Source organism: Archocentrus centrarchus, chromosome 23 (assembly GCF_007364275.1).
Source record: "Archocentrus centrarchus isolate MPI-CPG fArcCen1 chromosome 23, fArcCen1, whole genome shotgun sequence".
Taxonomy (NCBI): Eukaryota; Metazoa; Chordata; class Actinopteri; order Cichliformes; family Cichlidae; genus Archocentrus; species Archocentrus centrarchus.
The window spans coordinates 18,368,541-18,387,170 of record NC_044368.1 but is presented as its reverse complement, the minus strand read 5'-3'; the positions used below and the strand labels follow the sequence as shown (position 1 = coordinate 18,387,170).

At 40.1% G+C, this 18,630-nt stretch overlaps 1 protein-coding gene and 1 long non-coding RNA gene across 2 annotated transcripts in view; one reads left to right on the top strand and one right to left on the bottom strand.

Moving 5' to 3' along the window:
- Positions 1-18,630, bottom strand: part of LOC115773438 (anoctamin-4) — a 53,025-nt gene that overhangs the window by 9,987 nt on the left and 24,408 nt on the right. Inside the window, exons 11-27 of the mRNA XM_030720176.1 lie at positions 18,292-18,347; positions 17,990-18,111; positions 17,734-17,868; positions 16,971-17,067; positions 16,373-16,433; positions 9,612-9,694; positions 7,963-8,103; positions 7,530-7,694; positions 7,261-7,297; positions 6,923-7,034; positions 5,410-5,467; positions 4,672-4,769; positions 3,359-3,501; positions 2,043-2,195; positions 1,807-1,954; positions 1,583-1,702; positions 1,174-1,279 (exon numbers count right to left, since the gene is read on the bottom strand). Coding sequence (XP_030576036.1) covers positions 1,174-1,279; positions 1,583-1,702; positions 1,807-1,954; positions 2,043-2,195; positions 3,359-3,501; positions 4,672-4,769; positions 5,410-5,467; positions 6,923-7,034; positions 7,261-7,297; positions 7,530-7,694; positions 7,963-8,103; positions 9,612-9,694; positions 16,373-16,433; positions 16,971-17,067; positions 17,734-17,868; positions 17,990-18,111; positions 18,292-18,347 — 1,835 coding nt within the window. The remainder of the gene's footprint in view (positions 1-1,173; positions 1,280-1,582; positions 1,703-1,806; positions 1,955-2,042; positions 2,196-3,358; positions 3,502-4,671; positions 4,770-5,409; positions 5,468-6,922; positions 7,035-7,260; positions 7,298-7,529; positions 7,695-7,962; positions 8,104-9,611; positions 9,695-16,372; positions 16,434-16,970; positions 17,068-17,733; positions 17,869-17,989; positions 18,112-18,291; positions 18,348-18,630) is intronic.
- LOC115773439 (uncharacterized) lies at positions 10,749-16,444 on the top strand. The gene is made up of 4 exons (XR_004019097.1): positions 10,749-11,140; positions 13,993-14,110; positions 14,410-14,556; positions 14,819-16,444. It is a non-coding gene; the product is annotated as an uncharacterized LOC115773439 (long non-coding RNA).

Here is an 18,630-nt window from a genome sequence, read left to right as displayed (position 1 = left end):
AACATCTGGCTCTTCATCTGTTACATGCTTCACAAACCAAAACATAGAAATGAGTTGAAAGACGGTAAAAATGTCTGCAGGGAACTGCAGAGGCTGCTGATAATTTTCACTTGCTTTGTCACTTGAAGTGAGATCTTCCATATTACACATTTATTTGAGCCTCTTCTATAACAAAAATACTAGAGCAGCTTTAATCTGGCTTTATAAAATGCTTTTTTTACACCTCCTAAATCTGGATTAGACGCTAAAATAGGGCTAAAATAGAAGAGTGCACTCATCCAGCCGATAAAAGCTGGAACAGGTCGATCAGAATGGGAAACACAGGAAGCAGAACATGCTTTTTTAAAATTGCGAGACTATTTTGGTCACGACAACATGGAACATGACTGGGCTTCTGTGGCTGCACTTTCTCTGCACTTTTTCAAATCGTTAGCATCTAAATCTTTTATCAGTCCAATGGTTAAAAATATTCACCATAAAAAAATTTTTTAAAAATCTTTATTTAGCAGGTTAAAAAAAATGTTAAACAGGATGCACAGTGCTATGAACTGATGTGTTGCTTTTTAAGAGCTTTCATCCTGCTTCACTTTGTCACACAGTTTCTATTTAAGTGATTTATTGATTCAGCAGGTCTGGCAGTAATCAGGCCTGGATGTGGTTAATGAAACTGAACTCAGCTTTCTAAAAAATGTGGTTAATCACAAGTAATTCATGATTTAACAAGGCAGGGCAATTACTTTTTAACATGCGGCTAGTTAGGTTTGGATATTTTTTTTCCCCCTTAATAAATGAAATCATAATTCAAAACTTTTACTTGGACTGCCAGGATGGCTCAGTGGACCATGTATGCCACATGCCTGTGGAGTGGGCAGCTGACCTGTGGCCCTTTCCTGCATGTCTTCCCCTATATCCACTTTCCTGTCTCTCTTCACGGTGCACTATCTAATAAAGGCCAAAAAAATATCTTCACTCATATTTACTCTGGTTATGAAATATGATATGAAAGTGTGACAAATATGAAAAAAAAGGAAATCCCGAAGTGTGCCAGATACTTTTCACAGCACTGTAGGTGGGTACTGAATGAGGACAAAAAGGTAAAAACCTGCTGACAAAACAATAAGAAGGAATCTAATTCCAAAGCCATCCCGCTGTCAGTGACTACAAACGACTGACCTCAAAAACAATGATGAAGGCCAGACGGGCTGCCAGGACGTGCCAGAACTGCAGAGTGTATGAGTAAGGCTCGGCAGAATCTGGAGGCTCCCTGTAGTCACGATACCTTTAAGGGGAGGGGGGGATTAAGGTCAAAGTTCATCCTGGAAAAGCACTGATTACTCATCTACTCATGTCAGCAACTAAACAGCAGACAGAAAAAAGGTGAGTGGGAAAGTTTCCTGCAGCATGTGGTCTACATTCACTTCACTGTATGTCTGTATGTATTTTACATTCCTTTATTGTAGGTGCTTTTAGCTACAGTGTGTTAAAAATGAACAAACTTCTGTTTCCATGAGGTGTTTCCGTTTGCTACATACACCTCAGCTGCCTTAAAATAACAGCTTTAACCTTTCGCTTCTCACACCACCTGCAATACTTCACAGCTTCTCCAAACAGCTCCGAGCCATTCGTCCTGGGCTGCGATCTCCTCTCAAAATCTGACACCTGGAAAACTGAGAGACTGGCGTTGACGTATCCCATCATACACCTGCGGCACACACACGGTAAATGATTTTAACAACTGTAGCATCTAAGTTATTTGTTTCCCACACGACGCAGAGTTAAGATAAAAACTGTAAAATCATCACTCACCCTTCCCCGGCTCGGCCCTGACCAGCGCAGGGCCCGTACTTGTAGGCGTAAACGAGGCGAGGGATGAAGTCTGAGGTAACTGCAATCACAAAGGCGTTGGTGATGACGGACAGGATACCGATGCCCTCCAGAATGCCGTACCAGATCCCTGCCAGTGAAGAATCACGTGTTTACAAGGACACCCCGTAAACAGGGAGGTGTCTCTCCAATAAAGGAATGAACTGTCTTTTATTCACCTATGTCTTTGGCTTGTGATGGCAGAGGGCGTCGCCACTGTGTGACAAACTTGTAGGCATCTAAACGGATCTCGATGATGTTGTTGATCAGCGCCAAGAGAGGGGCGAGAGGGAAAGCTGCCACGAAGATGGTGGTGAAGCCAAACTGTAAAACTGAAGCACAGTGCATGACTTCAGAGGTCTGCACTACAAAGCAGGATTAGCAGGACAAATCCAGACACTTCTGCTGCACAGTAGCTTGCCTCTTGAGCAATCTACATTTGAGCAAAACTACAAAACCTCTGCCTGTTGGCCACTCAGGTCTCATGGAAAATGGTGTAACCATTCGTCAAAGATCCAGCAGACCTCAGTGCACGAGCATTGAAAGGGCCTATTTATTTCCTGCCTGCTGAAAACCTGAAACTTCCTTACTCTTTAGCTCTTTGTATAGGAGATTTTCAGAGGTTACTTTCCATTTTAAATAAAGTTTTTTTTAATCATTCGGTTAACCTGCTGCCTGGGAGCATGCAGAGGAAAGAATAGGGCTAAAACAGAATTACATACCATGAGAATACATCACATTAATCAATGCATTCATTTCAATGTTTACAATCATACCTACTCATTCCCCAATCAAAAGTAATAATGCTGTTAAGCCTATTACATATTTTATCCACCTTTCCTCACTAGTGGTGCTTTTAGACTGGGCTGTTTTTAAATTCTTCAAATTTGTTCAGGAGTTTGTTCCTCTACTGAGGAAGGCTCTGCGTTTAATCATATACTACAAACTCCCCCCTGGGTTTACTTATTGAGTTCAAAATCACTGTTGTGACACAACTTAGCCTGATTAAGGTTATTAGGGTTAGTGAAGACAGACAGTAAAAAGACTTACTGGTTATCTTAGTTTAGTTTAGACTAGAATGTAATGCAGACTCACATTATTGGCCTCTTCATGAATAGAAGGCCAGCAGTCTCTCTCCTTATTAGCTTTTTGTGTCTTGAAGCATGTATATAGTGGATTTATTTGAGCTTTTTCACTGAAATCTGCCAGCTGGGAATGGGTAAACTTAAAAACTCTAGGATGAAAATCCAAAACAATGATCCAAAACATCAAATACTCCTTAAAGCTCCTCAAAGCACGTGGAAAGGCTTCCAACTCTAATTCAATATAGTGCAGTGTCAGGATTACATAACATGGATTGCAGCCGCTGGGACACGAGATGAAAAAATGTATTTAGAAAAATTCTGTTACTGAAGATTAAACTGTGGAGTGCATTTTGGGTTAACCTTAAAATACAGGCTTATTTCATTCATGTTGTGCTTGACATCCAACATACTCATCTCCAGGTATTCATCAAACAGTCCGTAGGCATTCATTGGCTGCAGGTTAAAATCCCTCTCCCACTGTGGGAAGCTGGCCTTGGCAGTTTGGCCATGTTCTCTCCGCAGCCTCCGCCTTGTCCACCAGTTCTGGATCAGCCTGAAGAAATAGAAACAACACAGCATGATCTTCTTCTGCTACTACAGTAAATCCAGGTGCTCAGAAATACATATTTGATTTTTAAAAATAGCCTAAAAGAGAAAAGCACTAAGTCAGGAAAAGATCGCAATGTGGGTTAAAATACAAGGTGGCAGTGAGACCAGTTTCAGTATTGAGTGATAAATGAATCGCAGGACCAACACTATAAAACACAAACACATAGACTGTAAGTAAAAGACGGATGCAGCCACTGTGAAATCCCCAGTTGTGGACTACAGTTTTGAAGCCTAAAGTTTTGCCATCACTGCCTTGTTTGTTTGTTTTTGGTGGTGGTGGTTAGCACCGTTGCCTCACAACAAGAAGGTCCTAGGTTCAAATCCACCTTGGTCTTTCTGTGTGGAGATTGCATGTTCTTCCCATGCCTCCGTGGGTTTTCTCCAGGTACTCTGGTTTCCTCTCACAGTCCAAAGACATGCAGTTAGTAGGGTTAGGTTAATTGGTGATCCTAAATTATCTCTCTGTGTTAGCCCTGCAACAGGCAGTTGACCTATACAGGGTGTACCCTGCCTCTCACCCTATGACAGTTGGGATAGGCTTCAGACCCCCCCACACACCCCCCACACCCCCTCCACAACCCTGAAAAGGATAAGTGGAAGAAAATGGACGGATGACTAGCCAGAGTTAGGGAGTTGTCGGCTGATCCTAGCACTGGCTAGCTAGCTTGGTGCTAGCCACAAAGATGTATTTCCAATTCAGTGTTAAATGAAATAAGATACTAACTTGTTGGAATCAGGCTTAAAATAAATTTGCTTACTGGAAACTTTTAACAGATGACTGCTTAGATTTTTCAAGTACAAACAAACTCCAAATTGTACAGCACCCACTTGTCACTCAGTGTAACCATGACGTTGATATCAATGCCCAAATACAGCTGCTCTGAGCACGAAGGTTAGCTAGTTATAGCACGGTGGCAGGCTATAAACTTCATTATTTCTGCTGTTAAATGGATATTTTAATATGGAGGTCCATGGTTTTTAGCAAGTGGTCATCCAAGGAACTGCAGTTTCTTGTTTTGTGTTGGTTTTGTTTTTCAAACCTGGAGGTTGCTTTTTGTCTAAACATGTAAGACATTCCCTTTATTTTAAGGTAACAGTGGCAAACGGAACTCACGGGTAGCCGAGCTCCATAAAGTTGTTCCACGTCTGTTTTAGCACCATGATGATTCCCATCTGCATACAGAGGTCAATGAGACAGCCACTGGGATGGCACTGAGGAGACAAGAAAGAGACGGGGTGAAACTTTAGTCCTTGCCAACATTTTAAAGTGTAAACAAAAGAGTTACATTTTAAAGAAGGTGCACTGTATTGCTATAATAAGTCATTAGTTATTAGTCATTAGTCTATCAGGTCTCGCAAGCATCACTTACTGGAAAACACCAACTGCAAAAATGCAAATGCAGTTTATTTTGGGGAGTCTGCAGTCAAGACCTGTAATTATTATTCACACTCTTATTTATGGTTTATCCCTGCACTTTGTGAATGTGCATTAAATGGCAGTAATTTCTTCAAGGACAGTAATGGTTCTGCATGGCCATAAAAGGCTGACTGAGGCTACACTTGTACTGTATATGTCACATTATAGAGACCTTTTCCATTTTGCTGCTGAGAGAAAACAACTGGGAAAACATTAGCTCAGCACCTAAAAGCGTCGGCTCAGGCCTTTTGTCCCCTTAGACCACTTCACTGTATTATTTCCCTGCATGTTCCCATAAGTACCGCTTACTGATGATGGGGGTTAAATGCCTGGTGGCTAGGCATACAATAATAGCTTAATGCCCAATTTAGAAAGATGTCGATCCATAATGCTTTGCGATTATTCCCCATTGGGAAAAGGAAAATCATTACTCACTTCTTCCAGTTTCCAACGATTTATGAGACGCAGATATGCACCAGGTCGACCTGTGAATCTATCAACCCAGGAGGGGGATAGCAGGAGTGAAACAGAAAACAGCAGACACTTAGAGTTAGACATATAGCTTCACTATAAGTTATGTTAAGCTTTGCTGTAAAGCTGTAAATGTATTAAAAAGAAAAAAATTAAAATCTCTGCTGGATTTTTAAATCTTGATGTTGCAAGGTGACAGAGATAAGATAAGATAATCCTTTATTTGTCCCACACTGTGGGGGAATTTACAACAGAGTTTTCTGGTACTGAAAGACCTGAGATGTCTTTGTATCCCTTGGGTGGACCTTTGAAGAGAGATTAAATAATAATTGTGGTATCTGTGATATCTTATAGAGTAGATGTATTTACCCTGCATATGTACAAGAGCTAGAAAAGATTAGAGTTATCATAACTGTACTTAAGAGGATAGTGAGGATGGGTTGAAAGGGAATTCTATATAACGTAAGGTAGAAGAGCTGGAATATTAATCCAAGCGCAGGGGTGAACATTGTACATTGTGAACAAATGTACAGTGGAAGAAATAATTATTTGATCCCCTATTTTTATTTGTAAGTTTTCTCACTTCCAAAGAAATGAACAGTCTCTAATTTTGATGGTAGTTTCACTGTAACAGTGAGAGACAGAATATCATCTAAAAATGTGGAAAAATACACATTACATGAAAGGTATAAATTTATTTGCATGTCATTGAGTGAAATAAGTATTTGATCCCCTACAACCCAGCTGAATTCTGGCTCCCACAGATCAATCAATCTATCAATGAATCTATTACAGATACATGATCATGAGAAAACTACATGGGAGGAGCTTGTTAATGATCTGAAGGCAGCTGGGACCACAGTCACCAAGAACACCACTGGTAACACTATACGCCGTAATGGACTGAGATCTTGCAGCGCCCGGCCCCTGCTCAAGAAGTGAACATTCATTCATGTTGGCAGAAAGTGTTGTGACCAGATGAAACCCAAATCGAACTCTTTGGCATGAACTCGACCCGCCAAAAACTGCAGTTCCTCAAATGGCTACTTGAGTCTGGCTACAATTCCCACAGACCCGCTATAAAGTATAAAGTTTACAAATGGTTTTCCTGTTTAAACAGGTACCAAAGCTTATCTTAATCTCTACAGGTAACTGTTTATGTGTTAATAACAACTGTACAGGGAATTCATTTTTCAATCTGTTTAAAATGTAGCACGGCTCAAAGTTATGCTGCTGTTTTGTCTTTCTCAGAGTTCAGCCGAGCTTATGAATGAAGTAATTCATTATCACAGCAACATCACTGCACCCTGCTAACCAAGCTAACTAGCCAGTGTAAGAATAAGTTAATAAGAACCCAGATCAACCCAGTTACGCACATTTGCATGAAACAGGTTACAGGTTACAGGATTAAATTATTATTGGTTACTTCCTGAGTGGCACCTTCACTGTGTCTGCAAATTGCTTGTGACTTCCTCACCTTCCCAAAAAGAAGGCAATGTAGAAAGTTGAGCTGTTAAGATTGACAAACTGAAAAAGGAACATCTTGAAAGTAAAGCTGTTCTCCCACTCTGACTCTGTCCTCGGTTGCTCTGTGGTTGAACAGGGAGAAAAGAAGGAATAATGAGAAACTTACAAAATAAAATTTCCATAGTAGCACAACTATTTTAAAAAGACCAGGTATGTTTTTAATGAGTAAAAGGAGTTTATTTTAAGAATATCATGACATGCATAAAAAAATGACATTGTACAGTAGTGGGTAGCATTTAGGCCTTGTTATAAGATTATCTTATATTAGATCACGCGCCACCAACTTACCTAAATTTGTGAGAAGCAGAGCAACTTTTTCATAAAGCTGAAAAAAAAAATAGTATTACAGTAATTTTATTGACTAAGAACTGAGCTAAAAGCATATAAAAACTCAAAATAATATTTTTATATGTCTCTATGCAACTATATGTATACTTTAGGCCATTATGTTAAAAAAGACAGTATTTCTGATTATTGCAACCTAAAATTCATTTATTAACCATTTTTATTATTGCTCTGCCTCAGCACAGCACAGTCAACGCACAGCGAAAGCTTACCACGTTAAGGAGCATGATGATGCAGAAGTTGATGCAGACTGCCGTGCCCGTGGTCGCCACCTGAGAGTTGTTCCTGATGAGAGCCCAGCCGAAGGCAGCGAAGGTGCTGACAGTGATGACTCGGTAAATGACGATGCCAAACACGGCAGCAATCACCACCAATATCTGTGACATGAAAAAATAACAACATTGAGAGAACATTTCAACTGTGCATCACATGCTTAGCAATACACATGATAGCTGGAGATATCTCGAGAAGGCTGTTATTAGATGCAACGGTGGGAATTCTAATTGCAGACAACAAAACATTCGACACATTTAGTAACGTATTTGTTTATTAAGAATGAATAAAATTGGCTCCTGTACAAACAGAATGGGAGGATCTTAAATAGGATCAATACAAGGATGATGTCTCTTTACCCCAGAAACTCACCATGAAGAAAATCCCAGATGTAGAAACGATGAGGCGACTGTATTTATCAGAGAAGGCCTGATAAGGCTCAGGTTTCCCAGATATAGGGTTCATCCTCTCCTTCTTTGAGTATTTGGCCTCAAACTGAGGACGTATTTCTTCCTGAAAGACACAGGATATTTGACTGCTACAAAATATTAGCTACATATCAAACTTGTCTTCAATGTAATTAAAATGTATGGCAATATTTGATTTTATTCTATTCTAAAATCATATAAACAGAAAGAAATGGCAAAAAAAAACCTTTATATGATAAATGCATATCTTTAACTTTCACTTTCTGTAGCAAGAAAGCACAGAATTAGCAGGCAGCTCTGCTGAGTGTGTGACACATACACTTTATACAGTCATGAGAAAAAGTACAGCCTTACTGCTTTCATAGGAGGGGAAGCAGCAGCTGAGTTCTGCTAATCAAACACACTTGATTAACTGATCGTGTGACTGTCTCTATAAAAGCAGGTTTTGGCAGTTTGCTGGTCGAGAGCTTTCAGGTATGTGTTAACACAATAACGCTACGTTCTCAGGAGTGGATATCACCAACATCAGACCATGCAATGCTCAGAGAAACTGCAAAGAAAATGCAAGAGCTGCATCTCAGACTCTACAGACCTCAGTGAGCATGTTAAATGTTAAAGTTCATGATGGTACAATTAGAAAAAGACTAAAAAGTATGACTTGTTTGAAAGTGTTGCCAGGAACAAGCCACTTGGGCACTTTGCAGTCATTGACTTGACCATATTAGGTCATAGATAGATAGATAGATAGATAGATAGATAGATAGATAGATAGATAGATAGATAGATAGATAGATAGATAGATAGATAGATAGATAGATAGATAGATAGATAGATAGATAGATAGATAGATAGATAGATAGATAGATAGATAGATAGATAGATAGATAGATAGATGAGAAATAAGGGGCCTGTTAACTGGAGTAACTGGCCACTCGGTGGCTATTAAGTGACACTATTATCTATGAAATTCTTCACACTTTGGAGGTCCGCCTTCTTTGTGTTTAATATTGTAATTAGTTAATGTTAATCCATTGGCATTAATACCACTACAACTAAGTCACATTGTGCACTTATATCCTGAAGCTTTGACCAAAAGCCAGAATCTGTCTTGTTGCCTGTACAAAGCAGACTGAAATTCACATTTACATCAAAAGCCTTTCAAAGAACACATTCACTATCTAAAATGTGATTGACAGATGAGGTTTGGAGGTTGCTACACAAGACAGGAGAGAACATAATAAACCCACAGAAATTACTTTATGACAGCTGTGTGGGTCTTTAGCCTGCTACAGCTTTCATTGTAAATGTGTTCCAAATATACATTTTCAGTGACTCATAAAGTGAATTGAGACAGACTTGACGTAGGCTCTCAGTACAACAGCTCCACCTTTTTAAATATATGCTTTGAGACTGATGTGGACTGAAAAGGATGTGAGTAGGCAAACATTTCTCCAGGGCAGACGTGCTTGTTCATGAGAAAAAGAAAGAACTCAAAATTGAAATATAATTGGCCGTCTTTTTACTCCTAATTTCTTTTCACAGCATTCATTTATGTGAAATGAATCAGATAAGCTTCAGGTACAGCTGATTTACCTCCTCTTCTTCCCAGTCAATGAGGTCCCAGTCATATGCGAGGACAGCTCTGCGTCGCTTCCAGAACTCCAGGAAAACCGTTGCTGGAAGGCGTGAACAAAACACTGCACATTAGTATTAAAGTAGGAATCCATGAGCCCAATAAAGGGAAAATCACTTTAGTGTGTCGGCAGATCAAAGTGAAATGAATTTTATCAGCAGGTATTCTTGGCGTGCACTCTGTGGTAGCTGCAATCCTGCAGGGTAAAAGAAAGCAGATCAGAATCAAGAATTTATATATTTTATGCATCACCAAATAAATAGATTAGCATTCAAGTGGCAATGTGATGCACAGTTTGTGCTGCTGTAACTTTACAGCAGGGCTTCATTTGTGATGTTAGTAATAACCAGTAAAACATATTCGCCCAGCAGAGAATCTATATTGCAAAAAGAAAACATGGTGTTTCCAGCTGATCTTACACCAAAACTGAATGAAACCTTCTCCCAACCAGGTTATGATTTAGCCAGGTAAGCATCCATGACGCCTGCTGCTGAATCAAAACCATGCTGAATATTCATATGAATGGGTGGGTGTGTACAAATTTTTGACTGATACTGTATCCATATATATTTTCTATCTTGTCTATTCTAGAGAGACCCCATTTGCAAGAAGGGCAAAAATTGCTCTCGCCTGCTGTTGCTTTAAACAAGGTTGATGAGTAAACAACAAACCAATTAGCCTACAGAGGTTCAAACAGACCGTAGAGTAAAGGGAAACTGCACAGCAGGGTGTTACATGTATAACAATTTTATCAGTTATTCATATAATATAGCTTTAAATAGGCACATAACAGGCAGCCTGATGTAGTCTGTGGGACTATGATTCACTGAGGAACATTTGCATTTGCATCTTTTATTTCTTCACGTTTAAAACATCACTAAATACAAAAACATATATCACTCTGTAGGTGATATTTTCTTGAACATCACAGATCACAAAGCAGATCTGAAGCACTTTAAATTATTGTCAGAAACTGGTTAAAAGTTAACCGAGAGTTTGGGTAAATAAAGACCAAAGCCCTCTGGATTTCTGCTTTGTGTGCAGCTGGCTTAATGCAAACTGTGGAGTGGCTGGTTTGATGCCAACGTTATCCAACTTTGACAATATCACATGTCAAAGTCACACTAAAGTGCTTTTTGGACCGGCGTTTACAACGCACAACAACTCAGAAACAGCACTGAGCCATAGAGGTTAGGAACTGCTGAACAAAGTCCTCCGGATAGCTTACTTATTGCACACACTGCTCAGATCAGAGGCCTTCATCCTCAACATTTCAAACGCACTCTTCATTTATTTTCTCTGTCATGTCCACATGCCTTCTGACACCACATTAGAGAAAGTTGTTTTCAGTGTGAACGCTCAGCTCTATGAGGAACCAGCGGGGGAGTGAACTTCTGAGGAACCTTAATGAGGGGATTTGAGTGGATTCTGTGCTGCAGTTCAACCTGAAAATTCATTCGGACAAGCAGCGAGAAGCAGTGAATGTCAGGTCAGTGCATTATTACACGTACTCTTAGACTTTCTGTTACATAAAAATGGAAAACTGAAATGTTTTTGCTGTATTTGCAGATCTCAAATGGTGCTCTGAAATGCCAGAGCAGCTGTGAAAACAGCTTTGGTGCTCTGCATTGGTCGTTAAGCTCAGCAGTTTAAATTTGAGGGTCTTTCTAAATGTCTAATAACAAACAACTATGTATGTTCAGCTTTACAGGAATCAAAAACAATGTTACATGTGGTTTAACTTTGTAATACTTAGCGTTTAGCTGGGCCTTTATTTGTTAATTATCTAAGAGCTGATAAAGTTTGCCTGTTGATATGATAAGGGAGTAGGATTGTGGATTTTACTGTAGAGTAAAAATAGCTCAATAACAAGAATTCCAGTGCCTTTATAACACATAACTGAAATCTTGTAAGAGTTTTAGTAAGTTTAAACTCACCGAGGGTGTCTGCAGAGCTCTAGTGAGGTTTGAAATCTTTATTAGAAGGAAATGCACTCCATCCAATGGACGCTAACTGGATGATTCTTATTATATACTCCAATGAAAAGTTAATCTGTTTAAAGTGCAGCAGTGTTTCTATTTGCTGTCTGTGTGAAGCTGCACAATCAAAGCCCCCCTCTTCTTCCCACGACACAAATTAAAAATGCAAATTAAAACACCCAAACAATAATCAGCTGTGGTGTTTTGCACCTTGCTGTCAAGGTTGTCTCTGCCTGTATTAGCAGATAATCTTCAGCTACACTTTAACATCTAAACATATTTTTTAACAGCATCATTACTTCTTCAGTTCACCAGCACATGAAATTATAACTACGATCCTCCTCAGAATCTTTTTGATAAGTTGCTAGCAACGTCCTGAAGCCAAGTAAAAGCATTCACTGTATTGCCAAAAGTATTCGCTCATCTGCCTTCATGTATATGAATTTCAGTCTTAATCCAGAGGGTTTAATATGATGTCGGCACACCCTTTGCAGCTGTAACAGCTTCAACTCTTCTGGGAAGGCTTTCCACAGGTTTAGGAGTGTTTCTGGGAATTTATTACTATTCTTCCAGAAGCGCATTTGTGAGGTCAGACAGATATTGGATGAGAAGGCCTGGCTCACAGTCTCCACTCTAATTCATCCCAAAGATAATCTATCAGGCTGAGGTCAGGACTCTGTGCAAGTTCTTCCACACCAAACCGGCTCATCCATGTCTTTATGGAGCTGCTTTGTGCACTGGTGTGCAGTCATGTTGGAACAGGAAGGGCCCATCCCCAAACTGTTCCCAAAAGGTGGGAGCATGAAATTGTCCATAATATCTTGGTATGCTGAAGCATTAAGAGTTCCTTTCACTGGAGTCCCCCCCCACACACACACACACAGACACACAGACACACACACACACACACACACACACACACACACACACACACACACACACACACACACACACACAAGTGTGTTTTGCTATCTTTGTGGGGAATTTCCATTGACTTCCATTCATTTCTACAGCCTAAACCTTACCTTTACCCTTTTCCTAACCCTAACCATCACATACCTAACCCTAACCCTAACCTAAACTCAATTCATACCTTAGCCCTAACTCTGACCCCTGACCCAAAAACAGGGTTTCCCCTTGTGGGGACAAGGTTCCAGTCCCCACAAGGAGCAATTGGTCCCCACAACGTAGTATATGTCAGGAAAATTGTCCCCACAAGGTATTATAAACATACGCACACACACACACACACACACACACACACACACACACACACACACACACACACACACACACACACACACACACACACACACACACACACACACCATTTTACATGCCTTGGTGGCTCTATAAGGGAAAAGGATCTTGGCAAATTATTCTTGAATTTCTAAAACAGAAAAAATAAACACTCCTACAAAACAAGGAAAACTCTCCACTTGGTATAGCCCAGTGATGTCAGACCTGACATCATCAGCACTGTAAAAATCAGGAAATGGTGGGTGGGTGGATAACACCTGTGTTTCAAAACACAGCGGTGTGTCTCAGAAACAGTTCCTTCTATCCCCAGCTCAAATGAAAATTGGTGTGGCTAGGGACAGACGCAGGGACAGACGCAGCTGAACCCACTTCTGCATCATATAGGATCAAATTAAGAGTGCAGGTTCCTAGGGTGCCTTTGCAAAAGACCTGCATGTGCCCAGTTTTTTTCATAATCTTTTGTGTGCTTTATTTTTAGACATGTTAAAGCAGTAATGCTTTTACTCCTCTGAGGTTCATTTTTCAAATAGTCCATCCATTTCTCAATGTCCCCCGTTTTCCATTTGCAAACTCTAAACATCTTTTTGGACTCTTGACATCTCTTTAAGTGCGGTGTTCACTCTTTGTGGCACAACATTTTTTCTGCTTCACTATGCAGAGCAGACAATGCAATGAGCCACCTCATTCAAGTGTTGCCAAATTGTGCAACTTGCAGATAAGAAAACAGGAAAAAGAAACAGGAACCTAATGTGGCAATCTTTGTGTCTATAGATCGACTGAGATGTGCACATTAAAGGAAATGAAATTAATCATTTTTCCTCATATCCTGCTTTCCCGAGCTACAATTTACTAAATCTGAGAAGATAAAATGCCAGTGGATAGTTTAGAGGAGGTGGGAGCTTGCTGTGAGGCTGGTCTGAGGTTTGTGGAACTTCTAAAGGTTTGTTTTGTGCTTCTTTTCATTCGCGTTTGGCTGGTAACCTTCACATGAATGGATTCCTGCTGACAGCTGAGCTTTCCTTTCAGCTCCTAAAAACTAGTAAAACTTTTAATCTAGCTTCCCAGATGATCCAAATCCAAATGCGTGTCCTTGGCTCCACAGCAAGTCTCCCGGAGCACTCAGAGCTGCCTGATGGGGGTCCTTCAGAACCAGAACCAGACTCTGGGCTTCTCTCAGCCAGAGGTCACACACTTGGGGTCCACAGCACAGCTTTCAGCTGGTACTGTAATATTTTAAATGAATAATGATTCTAATTCTGTATCTAAGTTCTATAAAACATTGAACATTGCTTGACAATGGTTACAAGTAACATATAAGTGTGGGAATTAACAAAGTTTTACTAATTAGTGTTTAACGACGCTATATCTCATCTGTCTATAAATTGTGTTTATGTAAATAATCAACAGTAATTCACAATAGTCATTAAAAAACTTTCTAAGTTTTATTCCTATTCTGTCACTCAGAGTCAGATTTTTTTAAACCGTCTTTTTGTATCTCTTCCCTCCTCTTCACCCTCAGCAGTAAACAACATGCTCATCTGGCTGAGCGTCATGATCTTCATCCTGCAGCTGTGTTTAGCTCTGTTCTTCATGCTGAGATGTTCTAGATATGACAGCAGAATACGAGAGGCTCTCAAACACCCGGACACTGTTAAAAAAATCCTTGGTGAGCATTTGTTGCTGCAGTAGTTTTTGTTCTTCCATAGGTACTGAAAATAAGCAAAACTCAACAACATTTCTGACTATATACGGAAAGATCAGTGTGCAGGAATGCAGACAGCATAGCTATTTTTATATTTACAGTTTTCCTGTAAAACATCAAATCCATATTTTTGATATGCAGTTTTGAATTGATCTGTTAGCAATGTGATTTTTGAGTAATTTTTCAGTTTTTGCATCTTTTTCTGCTTCATTTTTCTGCCACCAAGGTATTAATAAAGAGTCCACCTACCAGCTGTGTGATACTACTGGTTCTTCAACACCTGCCATGTCAGCAATGGAGGAAAGTTATGAAGAGCCCACAGGCTCTTTGTGTGCACCATCCATACACTGGGACCTCGTGCAGTAAAGATGAGTGTTCAAGCAGGCTTTTAAACAATGTCAATGAAACTGCAAACATTTGTTTAATGTTTTAAATGTAGACTGTGAAAATGTATCAATGTGCTTTTTTATTTGAAAACTTGTTGTTAAAGTATTTAATGACATTATTTAGGTCATTAAATTAAAGCTGCAATAATGTGTGCTTTCGCCTGCTCCACAGGGGGTCGTCACACAGCTTTGTTTCAGCTGAGTTTTTACAGCAGATGCTCTTCTTGACACAGGATGGGGTCACAGAAGGGGCATGGGGTGAGATGGACTCAGATGATCTGCTGTGGTGACCCCTAAAGTGAGCAGCCGAAAGAAGTTTTTTGCTTGTTGAGCCACTTAACACTGATCTAAGGCACCAAACGCAAGGCATGAACCAGTGTTTTGTCTACACAAAACGGACAACTTAGCAAAGGCCCTTTAGTTGATCCATCTACTTAAGCCTCATCAGAAATGGCCTCAGCAGAAGGATGGCTGTCAAGAAGCCATTCTCAAGGAAGGGAATCAGGGAGAAAAGGCTGACGTAAGCCAAAGAACACAAGAACTGGACTCAAAATCAGTGGCAACAGATCAGGTGGAGTGATCAATCCAGTTTGAAATTTTTGGTTCAAATCATCAGCAGTAATATGGAGGTCAGGAGAGCGGTACAACCGTGAGTAACTACAGTCAACCTGTCAAACACGGTGGAGGTTCTGTGATGGTTTGGGGCTGCTTTTCGGCCAATGGTGATGGAGATCTTATCAGAAGTGATGGTGCTTTTCTGTGTTTATAATTCCATCAGATTTTGATCCCCCATACAATACCACCTGAAAAGCATCTGATGGCTTCATTTTCCAGCATGACAATGATCCCAAAGACACTACCAGTGCAGCAAAAACACGCCTGGATAAAAAACATGCAATGGAACGCTATTAGTAATGGACGGACTCCTGAGAACATAGACCTCAACATTATTGAAGCATTGTGAGATCATCTTGACAGAGAACAGAGTAAAAGGTAGCCAACACCCAAAGAAGAGCTTTGAATGTCCTTCAGGAGAGCTCTTCCTGAAGACTGCTTAAAGAAATGACAAAGAAGCTGCCTCAGAGAGTTCAGGCTGTGCTAAAGAATAAAAGCGGTCACACCTAATACTGACTTTCAAGCTGGTCAGAATTGTAACACCTCTGTTTATGCCTTATATACTGTATTTCCACATATGTCTGCATATGTTTCAATAAATCACTGAACCTATTTTTCATTTTCCTAGAAATATACAAATAAGGGAGGGGTGGCTCAAGACTTTTGCACATGTCATTTGGAAGACATTAGAAGAGGTTATCAGTGCAGCAGCACAGCAGTGTATGAACATGGTAGTTATGTTTCTCTGTTGTATTTTTTTAAGTTTAAAGGCAACTTACCCCAAACAGCCATGAACACAGCAAAGAAGACGGTCGCCCCGTTGTCGAACAGATGAGTGACCTTAAAACAAAGACAAGACAGGATGTTATTAATATATCAAAAATAAAAGTAACTGATTTATTTGATTAGCAAATTCATAATTCCAAAGATTTTAGAGCTGTTTTTTTTTTTGCAGGTTCTGTTATTAATGGCAAACGTGGTTCAATATTATGCTAAAATTCTTGTGGCAGATGAAGATGTGTGCGTATATATAAAGACGTCAGGCAAAAGTTGGCTTTTTTTCATCTCAGTGTTTTCAGACTGGATGAGATGAGTGAAGGGTGAGAAACTGACCAAAGCATACCCTCCTTTATCCCCCTGCTGACTCTAATGTAGATCACAATTTATCAAATAGACATAATTTTGTATTTATTAAGACTTCAAATTAGTGATTAAAACCATAAAGTTATCAGTAAAGTGTTTAATGAGTTCAGAGATCCAGTGAGCTAAGGGTTGTTTTCTATGTTTTCTAACCCTGCTGGCTGTTAGAAAGAATGCAGGCTTAAGGCACATTTGTATTAGCTTCATAGTGTGTGGTCATGGAGAAGGTTCTGGTACCTTGGCGTAGATGCAGCTGTCTGACAGTCTCAGGTAGGGGCAGTACTGGTCACAGATGGGGCACATGATAATGTCGATGGCCTGGCAGATTTCCTTGCTGAGACACAGCAAACAACAGTTAGAACAATAGGTTCCAGTAAAGCTGGTATTATGACATCCAGGAAGAGTCAAAGCCATAGAAAAACCCAGGCTAATGCAACTTTGAGTTCTCTTAAAATATGCAAGTGCAAAACTTTGCATGTGTGTGCTGTCTCTGTTCAGACGAATGAAGTTATGTACTTAAGAAAAGTAATTACAGAGCACATTTGCTTCTATGTGGAATTTCTTTCAGCCAGAGAATCCTGCACACGTTTAATTTCCTTTGTCTGAGTTAAGCAGCATCCAGTATAATCACTTACAGGAGACAATTTCACACTCTGTTGCCTCATCTGTAATAGCAAATTACAGTCAGGTCCATAAGCTGATGGACAAACACACATTCTTTGTTGTTTTTTCCTCTGTATGCCACCACAGTGGATTTTAAATTAAACAATATGTGATTAAAGCGCAGACATTCAGCTAATACAAGATTTTTTTGGACCTAATTGTAAGATTGCACAAATTGTTTACCTTAATCTCTATTTATACAGTAGAGCATCTGTGCAGCAGAAACACACAACAGTTTGGAGAAGATAATGCATGTTCTTCTGTAGCAGCTCAGAATACACCTCCGAGCTCCAGGGACACACATGTTTATCAAAACAGAGAGGAGGTGCCTTCTTACCTGACCTGGCAGTGCTCCAGAGTGAAAAGCCCGTACAGGAATACCAGCAGGCCAACTAGAGCTGCAGGAAACAGCATCCCCGTGTACCAGCCGAGCCAGGCGAAGTACAGTCCGATCTTCTCTCCAAAATACCTCCTGAAACAACAGCAGAGCACAGAGGGATGAGATAAACTAGCTTATTCGCTCAGAATGGCCTCGAAAATGCACCTGCATGTGGTAAAAGATAAGCCACACATGATGATGTGTCTGTAGTTACCTGATGAGGTCCAGCGGTTGGTACTTGTACCAAACCCCCCACCAAGCCCAGCATTCATACAGGAGGTGCCGATGGTTTTCTGCTCCGTGCGTTCTGATGGAGTTTTTGCTGTGGTAGCTCCCCTGTTAAAGCATGCATATTTATGTATATGTACACATAGACACAATATGTACCGGTGTAATATCAATACACAGGAATCACCAGTGGTCTCATGTAGCACGTGTGAGAGCAAACGGTGATTACTTCAAAAGAGGCAGTAAAACTGAATGAGTGAAAGGCTTGTAGGAGATCAGCCAAATTACCTCATGAAGGGGGAAAGCTGCCTCATAGGAATTATTGCTCAAAAGACGATTAAGCCCTGCAAAAAAAAAAAAAGGAATCAAAGGAATGAGAGACTCATGAAAGAAGTGATGCCATGTGGAGGATGCAGAGATTCTAAAAATGTAATTGCTGTTTCAATATAACCTGTTCACATTGGAAATGTAGTGTGTGAAAGCACAGTCAGAGCCTGACACCAGTAGAGGGTGCTTCATGCTTAATACTTTAGGTAGGGATAGTAGGAAATATGTGGAAATTTAAAACCTCAGGAAAAAGGAGTAAACATTTTGCAGCTGAAGGTGTTTTACAGACGTCTCCTAAAA